General features: G+C 39.8%; 1 protein-coding gene across 3 annotated transcripts in view; it reads left to right on the top strand.

Moving 5' to 3' along the window:
- Positions 1-15123, top strand: part of FAM234A (family with sequence similarity 234 member A) — a 61183-nt gene that overhangs the window by 36364 nt on the left and 9696 nt on the right. For all 3 annotated transcript variants that reach the window (XM_021006557.2, XM_021006558.1, XM_021006559.1), the window contains exons 3-7: positions 1603-1719; positions 4521-4715; positions 7988-8118; positions 9033-9165; positions 13294-13426. In XM_021006557.2, coding sequence (XP_020862216.1) covers positions 1603-1719; positions 4521-4715; positions 7988-8118; positions 9033-9165; positions 13294-13426 — 709 coding nt within the window. The remainder of the gene's footprint in view (positions 1-1602; positions 1720-4520; positions 4716-7987; positions 8119-9032; positions 9166-13293; positions 13427-15123) is intronic.

Raw genomic sequence — 15123 nt, 5'->3', positions numbered from 1 at the left:
TGATAGTGCATGTAAAGAGCATTGTAAGCTATAACATGTTGTATAAATGTAAGTTGTTATTATTGAACTCTAGAAGATCATCATTCATGGTCAGGAATAAACTTCTCTTGAGTTTTGGGGTTAGATACTTCACAACTAGAGCTGGCTTTGTTGGCCTTTAAACTCATTCCGATGTCCATTGGGTCCCTCTGTTAAAGAGAAGGGAAAAGAAATAGTTTACATTTTTTCCTAAGAGTAGTAAAATGCTCTCTACTCATCTTGGGAAGGTGCTAAATAGGGAACAGAAAAGTTACAAAATTATTATTCCATCTCTGGTCATCTGTCCTCTTTCATATAGTTAACAGAGATATAATATTTCAGAGCTTTTCCTCCTTTCCCCTTTGCTCCATCTTCCCATCCCAAAGTGATAGGAAATGAAAAGGGTAGAAAGGGGACCTGGCAGAAGGAAAAAAAGTCTTTGCCTCAGTAATGATATTCCTTATTTACCAAAAGTTCTTTGTTATGTTCTTGTTAGAACTGTTCTTTCCTTTACGGATCATTGCATGTGTTTAAAGTAGTAGCTATGGAAGTCAAATATAGACAGAAAGGACCCATAATGGACAAAAATATTTTTAACAGAACTCTTTGTTGTAGTAAAGGAATGGAAACAAAATGGATGTCTATCAGTTGAGGAATGACTAAACTAATTAAGATATATGAATTAATAGAATATTATTGTATTGTAAGAACTTATGAAAGAGACAGATTCAGAAAACTTAAGAATATGAGCCAGTGCAGAGTGAAGTGAGCAGCAGACACAGAAGAATCATTTTTACAATAACTACAGTTTTTTGAAGCATACTATTTTCACTTTATTTTTTTGTGTTTTTTTTTCTTTTGTTCTATTTCCTCTTTCACAACATGAGTAACATGGAAATATTTTTTAACATGATTGCACATAAATAACCTATTGCTTACCCTCTTAAGAAGAGAGGAGGGGAAGGAGAGAGAAAATTTAGAACTCAAAATTTTATAAAAATTGTCTTTACATGTAATTGGAAAAAATTAAATACTATTTAAATAAACAACAACTGCAGTTTTATGAAGAAAAACAAAAACTTTAAAAGACTTAAGAATCCTGCTTAATTCAAATGACCAGCCATGACTCTAGAAGACTAGTGATGAAGCATTTTTCCCACTTCTGCACAGAGGGATAATAGACTTAGAGGTATGAAATGAGACATATGTTTTCAGACACAGCTAATGTACATATTTGTTTTGCTTGGCAATACATATTTGTTTGGCCAGGGGAGGGAACGAGTTTATGAGTAATGAAAGTGACAAAAAAGAGGATAATGAAATATTAAAAAAATAAACAGGGCAACAATAAATTTAGAAGGGACAAAAAATTATTGTAAAGGGGAATATTAATTACCTAGTTGTTATTCATATCTACTTATTACTTACTCCCCAGGTAATGGAAAGTCACTTGGGCTCCCTGGGTGGGCTTCCATGTTCTCATCTGTGAAATAAAGAGGTGATGAATCCAGTGGTCACTGAGTCTCACCAGTTCTCTGCTCACCCAAGGATGGCTGTTGATACTTACTTGTTACTCTTTTTCAGTAACCTATGACTTCATGGCATTTAAAGATATAAACGAAGACACAGTGCAAGATGTTATTTTTCTTTATAAAGACAGCAACAGCAGCAGCAGTTTTAACACATCCTGTGCAGATGAAGGTAATTTTGCTTGTTGGTAGGAGGGAGGAAGAGAACCCACAGTGACTTCTCAGGCACTGTTCTGATTAATCAGATAGAAAAACTTCCTTTCCTTTTTCTGGCAGAAACATTAGTCAAGAGAGTAAGTGTTTGGCACCTAGTATATAGATTGGCTGAATTTGTCAGTAATGATTGTACAGCAGTGTTTCTGATGATCATTTGAAGACACATAAGCCTGGAAAATGAGAAGGCATATATGATGTGTTCATTTGACAAATATTTGTTGTGTCTAAGGTGTGTAGATCAGTGATCAAACTCAAACAGAAATGGATCGCTGCACCACTCATTGACTTACAGAACCACAAATTGACATTATCTGTGTGGTATTACGTTTTTATTTGTAAAATAAAAATGTATGTTTATCTGTATACGCTTATGTTTATTTATTTTGTTAGACATTACCTAATTATATTTTAACTTAGTTCACCCTGCACTTGAGAGTTTTGCAGGCCATGAGTTGGACGCCTCTGGTGTATTTCACTGTCCTGGGTACTATGGCTGGGGACAAAAATAATTGAGAGATTTTTCTGACCTCAAAAAGTTTAGTTTAGTGAAAGAATTCTTAACCTGGAATCTGTAAATTTTTTTAAAATTTTTTTATAATTTTATATTTCAATATAATTGGATTCCTTTGTTATGTTATGCATTTTATTTTGACCTTTTAAAAACATTCGGAGAAGGGGGGAACCATGGGTTTCATCAGACCGACAAAGGGGTCTGTGCTACAAAAAAAAGTTAACCCCCAGACCAGTTTTAGGTGGGAATGGAGGGGAATATAAGTTTAGACTGGAATGGGCCTGAGATTGTCTGGTTTCGGGGGATTGGGTGAATGATATTATAGTGAAGAGCTACAGCTTTAGTATAGGACTTGGTTATGATCATAAAAAATGTGAGAAATTATGTTGGGGCAATTTTACATAAGGTTTACCTGGAACAAAAATATATATGTATTTGGGAGAGCTAGAAAAATATACTGATATTCAGACGCAGGGGGGCTGGAATCATAAACTGTTTAAGTATAATACGATTTGAATTTGGGCATAATCTAGGATAAAGAGCCTTTGAAGGTTTTTGAATAAAGGAGAGACATGACCCAAAATACAATTTTTGAATTGCAGCTTGATATGTAGTAGGAAGACCTGTGCAGGGCTTTTATGGTAGCTCAGGTTGGAAGTAGCAAAGACCTGAACTAGAATGGTGAACATAGGGATGGGAATGATGAGACAGATGAAAAGACAAAGGAAATATGGAATCTATTTAGAGATGGGGCTGGGGATGGTACCTGTGATTTCACTGGGGTAGGAAGCTCTCTCAGCCATGCAGGCAGAACCCAGGCCTTCCTTACTCCGAGGCCAGCTCTCTGTCCACTTGGCCGTGCTACCTTAGTAGAATCTATTGGACTTGGTGATGATGAGTGGCAAGGAAAAAGGAGGAAGCAAAGATGCCTGGGGAGTCTGTCCTCAGGCGAATAGCTGTGTGACCCTTGGGGAGGTCACTTCACCTCTGCCTCAGTTTCTTCATCTGTAAAAACATGGGAAGAATTCTAGCACCTTCCTCCCAGGGTTGTTGTGAGCATCAGATGAGATAATAATGGTAAAGCACTATTTTTCATTTTCTTTCATTCTTTTTCCTTATTTGACTCTTCTTGTACAAAATAACTAATATGGAAATTTTTGCATGACTGCACGTGTGTAACTTCTATCTGATTGCTTACCATCTGAAGGAGAGGGGAAAGGAGGAAGGGAGGGATAGAATTTGGAACTCAGACTTTAAACTTATTTTAAAAATGTTTAAACATTGTTTTAACATGTAATTAGAGGAAATTATACATTTATATAATGTACTAATATATAATATTAATATAGTATGTATATAATTGTAAAGCACTTCGCACAGTGCCTGGCACATAATAAGTGCCATATACATGTTAGCTACTATTCTTATCATTAGCCTGGGAGATTGCTATCATCACAAATAGGGAAGTGTGGGGAATATGGAAATGTCGGAACCTTAATCATAACATCTAGGTGGAGATGTATGGTTGGAAATTTGTGACCAGTGTTCAAGAAAGAATATTGGAGGAGCAGCTAGGTGGCGCAGTGGATAGAGCATCAGCCCTGAAGTCAGGAGGACCTGAGTTCAAATCCAGCCTCAGACAAGTAATACTTACTAGCTGTATGACCCTGGGCAAGTCACTTAACTCCATTGCCTAAATCCCCTCCTCCCCCCAAAAAAATGAGTCAGAGATACAGACTTAAGGGTAATTTGCATGGAAGTGGTAGTGAAGCCATGTAGCACACAACAGCATGGTATAATAGAATACTACATCTGGCGTTAGAAGACTGGAATTTGAATCCTGGCTTGGATATGCACCGGCAGTGTGACCTTGTGCTGGCCATGTAGTGTCTTTGAACCTCAGATTCCTCCTCTAAAATTAGAGAACTAGAATAGATTAATTTCTAAAGCTCCTTCTAGCTCTAAATCCTTTGGATAAAATTGCCAGTGGACAGAGTTCAGAGAGAGAAAAGCAAGGTCAGGATCTTAGGGAATGTTCCCAATGAATGAAGGCTCAAGGGGGAAAAAATGCATGAGTTTGATGTGGCAGGAGTCTAAACCCTGTAAAGACTCTACTTTAGAAAGGAAAATCAGAAGTAACTGGGAAGGGGGGATTAAGAGGTGATTATGGTGCTCCTTCTAACAAATGGACCAAGTAACAAACAAAAGTGTGTATGCAAACTGTGACTTTGGGTTTCCTCTCCTAGGCTTTTCCTCCCCATGTGTCTTCCTTGCTGCTGTGTCGGGCGCCAACGGCAGCCTGCTCTGGGAAAAGCCTGTTGCTCAGGACGTTGCCAGCATGGAATGTTTTGATCACCAGACGACAAAGGGGCCACCCCCACCCTCAGGCTGCTTTATTGTGGGGAAATATAATTCTTTCCTTGCAGTTGATTCTTCCATAGGTAGGAGAAACAGGTGGAACATATTTATATTTTCTCTCCCAAATTGTCATGGTCTTTTAGGGGAAGTATGGGGATGACATGGGAGGATTGCATCCAATGGAGTCAAAATCTGACAGTTCAATTAACTGTTCATTAGGTACCTACTCTGTTGGGCATCTTCCAGACCAGGGCTTCCTAAACTTTTTCCACTCACCACCCCGTTTTCACGTTTAGGCAACATTCCTCGGTGTTGCATGGCCTGAGGGCATGCATAGTGCACAGTGTACATGCTTTGTGTTCAGAACCAAAGGTGCAGTAAAGCTGTTCCATGCAGCATGGGTAAGCACTGCCAGACACGCCTCAGATTCATTACGTACTTGATTTTTAATTAATTTTTGGTCATTGTGTGTTCAGAAACCATTTACTGTTGCTAAATTTTTCACAATCCCATGCAACCCCTCACGGGGTAGCGACTTACAGTTTAAGAAGTGCTGATCTAGACATCAGAGGGGAGAAAAAGACAAAAAATGGCAACATTTTCATTTTCAAAGATTTTATAATGTTGTAGATTTTTAATTAAATCTCAAGAAAGGAATCAGTACCCTCTTAAAAGAATCATGCTATGACTTCATTTATTCAACCTAATTTAAGATGTTGTGTGCCAAGAATATATATTCTTTTTAGGATCTAAACCCAGGTGCAAAAGAGTTATGGTCCTCCCTGGCTGGGTCACCCTTGGTTTGTGAAGGAGAAACCATTGTCACTGTGGGTGTTTTGTTTCTTTTTCATGATCACCTCAAATTGATCCTACCCATCCTATAGGGTTGAGCTCTTCAGCAGAGACATTTTTTGGGTTGCCTTAGTACTTGGTTGTACCTATTACTAAAATAAATTGTAGATAGTCCCCAGGAAGTCTCAGGTTTGGTAGAAATAGGAAGGAGAAAAAGGGTAGCAGGACCAGCTCTTCTCTCACATGCATGCCCTTGTGTACTTCTTTATACAGCTTGGCCATTGAGCATGTTTAGTAGGCATACTATAGGCCACTGATCCCTATACTGAAATTTGGCTGTGTGAGCCCCCTTCTCAAATTATGGATGGATAAAGGAAAGGAAGTTAACTTTGTACCTCTAAAATATGGCATAAGAATAGCTTGTCGGCAAGTATGAGGTAAGTAAGAATGGTTTGGAATCGACTGTTTAAAACAAGTTGATAAAATAGATATTGGAGAGCATTTATCGTTCTGATTTTAGGAAGTCAGCTAAATAAACCTAAAGATGAGACTGCAGACTCCTTGGCCTTTAGGATAGAGGTAGATGAGCATGTTTTCAGGCTCCAAAATACTCTGTGTGTGACTAGCTGATTCAGAACTTCCATGTTAATTGTAGCTTACAGAATATGAAAGAGAAGAAAAGAGCAAGTAGAAATGATTTCAGGGAATGAAGAAATTTTATGGGGTGGGAAAAGAAAATTTGTGTGGGTAAAGAGATTTAGGATTTGAACAAGAGTTTTTATATCAAGGTTTTTGTCCTAAGAAATTCAGGAGATTCAAATGGTTTAATACCAATAGCTAGCTTTTTGTCTGCAAAACACCAGGAATAATAGTTATAGCTCACACTTAAATAACTCTTTATAGTTTGCAAAGTGCTTTCTCCATCACTCTATAAAGGGTAAGTACTGTATGTTTCCCTGTTTATCTGATGAGTGTGCACTGAAACTCCAGTCAGTCAGTAAACATTTGAGGGCCTACTATGTGCTAGGTCCTATGCTAAGCTCTGGGTTTACAAAGAAAAGCTACAAACAATTCCTGTCCTCAAGGAGCTTACAATCTAACAGGGGGGAGACAGCACATTAAAAAGAATCTAAAAAATGGCAGGAATGGGGGAGGTGGGATCAGAGAAAGAAAGGGTACTGAGGCAGGGACAGGATGAAGTACTACAACCTGGTGGGAGATTACGAAATGAGTGTCCTGGGCCCTGTCCTTAAACGGAGGGTCTGGAAGGAGCTCTCTGATACCCACCTTCCACCCTCTCCAGTCAGCCACTACTCTCCTGCTTCTCCCCTGCCTATCTGAACGCTCCTTCTCAGCCTCCTCTGCTGGACTTTCATCTAGATCATGCCCTAGGTCAACTCTGGGTGTCCCACAGGGCTCTGCCATGTCTATCCTGATGATTCTCAAATTTGCTTATCCAGCCTTAACTTCTTTGCTGACCGCCATTCCTGTATCTAGAAATGGATGTCCTGTGATATCTTGTACTGCTGTCCAAAACAGAACTGGTTCTCTTTCCCTACAAAAGCTCCCAAGCGAGAAACCAAGGTGTCCTCCTCAGCTCCTCACCCTTCGCTCTAGTCTATTCCTGGGTGCTTGGTGTTGTCTCTCCATAACCTCCCTCCTAGACTGTCACGAGAGGCTTCCGGTTGGGCTTCCTTGTTTCAGGTCTGTCTCTGCTGCAGTCCATCCTCCATTTAGCTGTCACATTGGTCTTCCTGAAGTAGAGGTCTATTTTGTGTGTGCACATGCGCGTGTGTGCACACACACACTCTAGTGGCTCCTTGCCACTTCTAGGACCAAATATAAAGTCTCATTTGGCATTCTGCCTAGCCCCCTCCCACCTTTGCGGTCTTCTTACATCTGGCTCGCTTGCATGTTCTTCTGTGAGTCAATGACACTGTCCTCCTTGCTGTTCCTCACTCACACACAGCACTCCTTTTCCCAGCTTTCCAAGCCTTGTGACTGGTTGTCCTCCATGCCCACAGATGTCCCTCCTCTTCTCTGCCTTCTGGCTTTTCCTGACCTCCTTCATGTCCCAGCTGAAATCTAGCTTCTTCAAGAAGCCTTTCCTGGCCCCCTTAGTTCTGGTGCTTCTTCTGTTTCTAGCTTGTTGGTAAGTAGTAGTTTGCGTGTTGTTTCCCCTAAATGACTGGTAGTTCCTTAAGAGCAAGGCCTGTCTCTTGCTTTTCTTCATACCCCAGCTCCAGCACAATGCCTGGCACAGAGTAGGTGCTTAAGAAATGCTTAACTGACTCTTGTGAGTTTCAGATGAGAATTAATGTTTGGAAAGCCCTTTTGAATATGAAATACTATACAAATGTAAGGCATCATTTGTTACTGAAATTGGGACCAGCAAGTCCTGAAATTCAGTTTAACAGGCATTTACTAGCACTGTGAAATCTCTACTAAGAAATCTTAGGGTCTCTTAGAATATTGATTTTTTGAAGAAAGAGTTGATTTTTTGAAGAAAGAGTTGATTTTTAAAGCCATTGCTCACCATTAATACATATTTTTTTCTCTCAAGGGGAAATACTGTGGAAACTGCCTTTGAGCTTTGGAGTTAATACCTCAGTACTGAGCCCGTTCCTGAATATACCTGATGTGACTGACGATGAGGTTCAAGACTTGCTACTCTTCGTCAGATCGGGGAGAGAGGTACAAATTTTTCTTTTGTACTTTTTGGTGGAAGAGAAGGAATCCTCTTCCAAGCAGTGAGATATTTTTTCTGCAATGGAAAGCATTATTGCCATGTTGTGGCAATGTGGTTCCTCTGTCCCCCTCCCTTTGACTGCTTCCCTTTCCAGATATAATTGTTTCTTACTACTCCATCAGTAAACTAAGTCCTGATTCCTCTGAGCTTGGAACCCACAGGCCTGCAGTTCTAGAGTAAATTGACAGTAGAATAATAATGTAGCTGGCATTCATATAGTGCTTGGTATGTGCTAGGCACTGTGCTAAGCACTTTACAAATATTATTTCTATACTATTTCTGTGGCCTTTAGTCAAAATCAGCTGGAAATTCCTGGGTTTATCTTTATTCGTCCACACACACCCTCCTTTATTTTCTCCTTTGTGTTTGTCTTCCACTTTCTTTTGTGTTCTTTTAGTTACAGATTCTTGAGTTAAGGCTCAGGGTCCTGCTCATAGACAGCAGGGAGGGGGGAGGTCATCTGGCTCTGCAGGGGGTAAAGACAGATAGTCTTTTTTTCTTTTTTCTTTCAAATTTTGCAGGATAACTGCCTCTGAAATGTGCCCCTTCCTTTGCTGAAGCATTTACACAGCTACCAGGGTGACTGATTTCAAGGTTTTATTTTTTTAGCCTAATTCCATTTCTGTTTCAGGCCTTTAAGGGAAATCTTTATGAGGTGGAACTCTTAAGTAAGAAAGATTTTCCAAACCTGCAGTTTTTTCACAATGCTAAGTGCTGACGTTGGATTTGAACTTGGGTCTTCCTGACTCCAGATCCGGTGCGCTATCCACTGTTCCACCTAACTTTTCAGTGGCACGAGAATAATTGCACTATCCTGATACTTTTTTGGGGGTGGGGTGGGGATTCTTTTGTTTTCCAGATTAAAAGTTACCTCTATTCAAGCAGTACTGGTGAGCAAGTTGGTTCCGTGAGCCGCCTAAATCTAGAAGGAGAAGTTGGTTATATCATGCATGTCACAAACACTGGAGCCTACTACGTTATTTTTCATTCTGGTATTTTTATTTCTTTGTACTAGACCTCTCTTTAAAAAATTTTTATTTGGTTAACAAGCATTTATGTTCTCTCCCCTCCTCCCCCATTGAGAAAAAGAAAAAGAAATCTCTTGTAGGAAATATGCATAGTTGAACAAAACAGATTCCCACATTGGCTCTGTAAAAATGAATGTCTTACTCTGCACATTAAATCTAACACTTCTCCATCAGGAGGATGGTAGGATGTTTCATCCCGGTCCTCTGGTTGGTTAGTTGTTGTATTGATCAGAGTTTCCCTCTTCCTCTTTATAAAGAAGAGGATGGTAAGAAAAGGCATGTTCTCAGTGCCAGAGGTTTAGGTTTGTTACATTCTGCTTTTGCTCCCTGGTACTCTCTTATCTTCCTCTTGTTCAGAGCCCAGTCACAGGTTCTTCTCTTTCTTTCCTTTTAAAACTCTGTGCTCTAAATTTGGAGATACGCTTCTTTAGTTAGTTTGTTTAGCTTAGAACTTATCCTTCCCTTAATCTGTCCTCTTTTTTACCTTCCCTTTCCTGTCTTCCCTTTCCTTCCTCTTCCATGTTGAGTGACATGTATTTCTATAACCAACTCTATATGTGTTTTCTTCCCTCCTCTGACCAGTTTAGATGAAAATGAGGCTTGAGTATCACTGGCTTCCCTCACCCTTTCCTCTTCATTTGTGTGGTATTTTACTTGTGTACCCAAATTACGTCTGTTAATTTTCCTCAGCTTTCTCCCCTTTTCCCCTTCAGTGTTTTCCTTTTTCCTTCTCTTTCCTTTCTTATTTCAAGATCATCAAAACATTAAAGAAACATTCTGAGGCTCTCGTCTTGTTAAACTTTCTCTATATAATCCTTGATGACAATAAGGTTTTGAGGAAACCCTTATCTATCTTCTCTTATTAAAATGTTATCAGTTCATCCTCATTTAGTCCTTTATTGATTGTTCATTTTACCCTTTTATGTTTCTCTTGACTCCTGTGTGTATTTCAGAATTTCTACACAGCTCTGATCTTTTCATCAGGAATGCTTAATTTCATTAATGGTCTATTTTTTCCCCTGTATGATTATACTCAGTTATGTTGAGTAAATTATTTTTGGTTATAAGCCTAGGTCCTTTGCCTTCTGGAATATTCCAATCTCTGCTACTTCATAGAGGGGCTGCTGATTGTGTGTGATCCTGACTGTTGGCGCCTTGGTACAATACCTGAATCCTGTCTTTCAGGCTGTTTGCAGTATTTTTTCTTTGACCAGGAAGCTCTAGATTTTGATGTTCCTGAGAGTTTTCATTTTTGTGTTTCTCTGAGGGAGGTGAACAGAGGATTCTCACTAGTCTTACTTTGCTCTCTGGTTCTAAGTGATTTTCTTTTGTGATTTTTTTTTTAAATATGATATGTAGTCATTTTTTGGTCATGGCTTTTAAGCCATGTGGTTCTTAAATTGCTTCTCCTTGTTCTGTTTTCCAGGTAAGTTTCTGATATGAGATACCTTATACCTTATGCCTTCTATTCTTTTCAGTCTTTTGGCCTTGTTTTAATATTTCTTTTTGTTTTATGGAGTCATTTACTTCTGTTTGGTCCATTCTAATTTTCAAGAAGTCTCTTGTTTGGGTGAGGGTTTATACTTCTTTTGCCAGACTGTTGACTATCTTTACAATTCTTCTATAGCTATCATTTCTTTTCCAATTTTTCTCTCTGCTACTCTTATTTCTTTTCTAGTTGTTTCCTCTAGTGTTCTTATTGTATTTATAAAATCATATTTAGGTCTTTTCAAACTCTTGCTTCATCTCCTCAGGAATTCTAACTAACCTTGTATCCAGGCTGTGTTTTTCTTTGAGGCTTGCTTGTAGATGTTTTGGGGTCACTCTCTTCTGGATTTGTATCTTGAGCACCCCTGTCACCATGATAGTTCATTGTATTATGATGAGGTTCCTTTTTTGTTTGCTTATTCTTCAGTCTCACTTTGGACTTGGCCTTAGGCCAGGCTCTTTGTGCTTCTGAAGGGAATGTCTGGGCTGTCTTTGATCCTGCTTTGTGCCTGTTTGGTCCTACAACTTCTGCTTTCTTAGGTATGTTATTCCAGGATCTCAATAATAGCTTAGGCTAGGGACTTTCTAACTTTTTTTTGTAAGAATATTATCTTTTCTTTATTGAAAATGTGTTGACAAGTAAAAACACCATGGTTGATTATCCTTTAAATACTCTATATCTTTCTGTTTCTTGAACTCTTCAACTACTGGGACCTCCACCTCTGTTCTGCTTTAGCCAGCAACCAGGGTAGTCACAGCTTCGACCTCCCTATCTTTCAAAGATATTCCATTAGCAAATCCCCAATGCTGGAATTCCTCCCTCTAAACATAATCTCCTCTCGTTCTTCCTCTCCCTCTTTTATTTTTCCCAGGCTTGTTTTCACCCTCAACATGACCTTCAGTCTCTTGGTGACTCTCTTTTTCCATTTGGCCCAGGTCCAATCTCACTTTCTTCTCTACATAGTCTTGACCCAGCTATTTCAAGAGTGCTCTCTCCTGTACCCTTCAGTCCCTTTCGCCATTGACCTCCCATTGTTCCCACCCTGCTGATCTTCAGTTCTAAATAACCCCTATATAAATAACCCTTCTCTGACCATAATCTTATCCTGACAAATCTACTAAAGAAAACTGTGAAACCATCGTGTCACTCCTTCAGATTCCTAACATCTCAGGATCACACAAGTGCCTCTGGAAGAGACCTCAGCAGTCACTGAGAATGAAGGAGGTGAAGTGACTTGTCCGGTGTTGCAGTAAGTCCAGCACCGTATCTTTTTGTTCGACGTCAGCAGGATCTCTCATCCATCAATTCAGTTCAGCAGACATTTATTATGTCCTATGTTCAAGGCTCTGCAATGGCTTCTGAAGATTCAGACTCTCATATAGCCACTCTCAGCTAGACCTCCCCACTCTCCATGCTTCTGTCCTTCTTTATCTCCACCTCTTGGGATCTTTAGTTTCCTTTGAAGCCCAGGGACTTTCTAACTTTGAATGCTCCCGAAATGGTCTGTTGTAGAGTAAGTCTGAATGCTTGGCCTCTTGGCCTAAGTTCTGCAAGTTCTTACATTGGCTTAGGTATGACCATTCAGCTGTGTGCCTGCCCTTGGTTGGAGTTCCCTGCTAGACTGTACCATCAACCAACTGGAAAACTCTGTGCATTCAGAGTGACAGAACTGCACACTCCCCTTTGGTTTGGGTTTACTATCCTCATTATTCCACTGCAGGCTTCAGACTGGACTGAGGGCTACATCTAAGATCCTGCTCCTGTCCTGGGACCAGAGCCACTCAGCTGCTGCTTGCTTTTTGTACTTGCTGCACACTCAGTGCACAGCCTACGCCCTACAACTGCTTATCCTAGAATGCCACCCCTGGATAGAGGTTCCTTCCTCAGTCTGCCCTGGATCCTAGTTCTCTTCCTTCTTGCCCTGGTGCACAGTCACATGTGGCCTTCTTCCAGGGTCTAGCCTGTAATGCTCCTTGGCCATTCCTGGCTATCCCCCATCCCAGAGTCTGCAGACCTCTCTGCCTATTTCCCAATGATAACCTGGGCTGGAAAAATGACTCAGAATTATTTTTGTTTTTAAGTTTTTTCTGGATTTCCCATTCAGTTGTGGGGGAGAGCTCAGCCATACTACTTCTTCCTACTCTTCCATCTTTGATGGTCTTCTGACAATTTCTCGAAAAGATCCCCTGGATTCTTCTGATGCAAATTCTATACAAATTCTTTAAAGACTCTTGGAGGGATAATAAGAAATAATAATAATAATAATAATAATAGCTCCTATTAATCCAAAACACTTTTCTTGCAATAGCCCATCAAAATGGGTTACTCTTCCCATTTTATAGAGAAAGAAATTGACTTGGAAGAAAAAATGAATTGCTCATAATCACACTTCTAGTAGGTATAAAAGCCCTGACTCCAACCCAGGCCTTTTGACTGCTAAGTCCACTGTTCCATGTTGCCTAGAATGCATGTTGTGCTTCCCAATCCAAAGACCCTTAAGAGTTTGGTACATGAGCTTTGGTAGAAGATTGGCATCCGTTAGCCCTGGATCTTGTGGGCCACTGCCTAGACCCAGACCTTTGATTCATTTTTGTCTTATGCAGCATCTTCCCTCTATGGATATTCTCTGAAGGATCTTTATGAGCAAATGACTGGAGGAAAGAACAAGTTTGAGGAAGATCCTTACTGGAAGATAATGATTGACAATGCTACCCACAGAGTGCCTCCTTCTCTCAGGTTCATTTTGTATAGTCACATTTTCTTGCACTTCCATAGTATGGTTGATATTCCTCTGTGGAGGAGGGGAACTCCCTGCTGAAAAAAGTAATTGACTCATATAGATGTTTTTAAAATAAATTACTGCTGGTAGCTTTTATTTTATTTCACAATATATTTTTCCCCTCATATTCCCAAATAGCCGTCCATTATGACTGGTTTAAAAAAAAAAAAAGGAAAAACCAGTTCAGTAAAACTAACTTGCATATCGAAAAAGTCTGACGTTATAATAAAGTGTTTCATACCCCAGATCTCTTCCTTTCCAAAGAAAGAAAGTGCCTCCTCATGTGAGGGTCAAGCTTGGGCATTACAATTCTGTAACGTGTAATTTTGATTGTTTTGTTGTTTTTTCTCTTTTCCTACCAGTTCACATAAGTCTTTTAGAGTCATGTTTATTTTTTCTTACATCATAATCATATTCCATTACATCAGGGGTTCTTAACCTGGGGATCCACAAATTTGGCCTTTTTAATACTTTGATAAGTATATATTTCGATTTGATTTCCCTTGAAATCCTTTGTAGCTTATCTTATTCATTTAAAAACGTGATTCTGAGCCATTGTCCATAGACTTCATTAGAGTGCCAGAAGTGTAGGGTCCATGACCCCAGAAAGATTAAGAAGTCCTACTTTATGGTATCTTCATGTACCGTGGAGGGTTTAGCCATTCCCCAGTTGATGGGATCCCCTTTGCTTTCATTTCTTTGTTAGCACAAAAAGTGCTTCTGTATTTTGGTGTATATGGAGGCCTATGTAAAAGCCTATGTAAAAGACCACAGAGAAGACTAAAAGGGTTAAGGAGTTTAAAGAGAAGAGGCTTGGTATTACGTGTCATAGTCAAGGCTTAAGGAAGGAAGAACAAACAAAAGCAGAGATAAAAGTCAGAAGAGAAAAATAAAGAATTGACCATTTAGCAAATACTAAGTGCCTGCTGTATGCAGTGCTAGGCACAAAGGGAAATAGAAAAGATGTGTTCCCAGTGATCAAGAACTTAAGAGTCTCATGGCTGTGCTAAGGCGTGGTCACACATACATCTAATAGGAATAAGAGGAGTATAAAATGCTATGAAATTGGGTGCAAGATCACACCCAGCTGGGGAGGAGACAGAGGGCATTATAGACATTGGAAAAAGGGTGAGCAAAAGGCACTGAAGGAAGAGAGTATAGAATGAGAAGTGCAGTGGTGTGGACGGGAGAATGGAGAGAAGCCCAAGAGTTGGAGTCAGTGGGAAGAACCTCCCATACCAGCATTCAGAGCTTGCTGAGCCTGGAAAGGTCTGGGATAGTGGAGTTATGTGATCAGATCCTGTGCCTAGTCTTAATAAATGCTTGTTGATTGAAAAACAGTAGTTGAAGAGGGAAAGGATTATAGAGAAGAATAGTGAAGGGATAAGTCCCTTGTTTTCCATATAAAATTAAGTCCTTTTTCTTTTCCAAATTGAGCAAAATGAATTGGCAAGGCAGTATTTGCAGGTCAGGAAACTGGAGCCCAGCAAAGTTGGGTGAACTTCCCCAGGGTCACAGAGGTAATTGGGATAGGTTTCGTAATCTAGGTCATCCTCCTCTTGATTCCACATCCAGCACTTTTTCTCCTGTATCACACTAATAAGAAATAGTTACCAGAGATTTGAAAAACAGTCTCATGCAACCCTTTATTCAT

This window comes from Phascolarctos cinereus, unplaced genomic scaffold, assembly GCF_003287225.1.
Source record: "Phascolarctos cinereus isolate Bilbo 61053 unplaced genomic scaffold, phaCin_HiC Scaffold_4;HRSCAF=312, whole genome shotgun sequence".
NCBI classification, from domain to species: Eukaryota; Metazoa; Chordata; class Mammalia; order Diprotodontia; family Phascolarctidae; genus Phascolarctos; species Phascolarctos cinereus.
The sequence above is the reverse complement of the archived record's forward strand: the minus strand, read 5'-3'. Positions and strand labels throughout refer to the sequence as shown.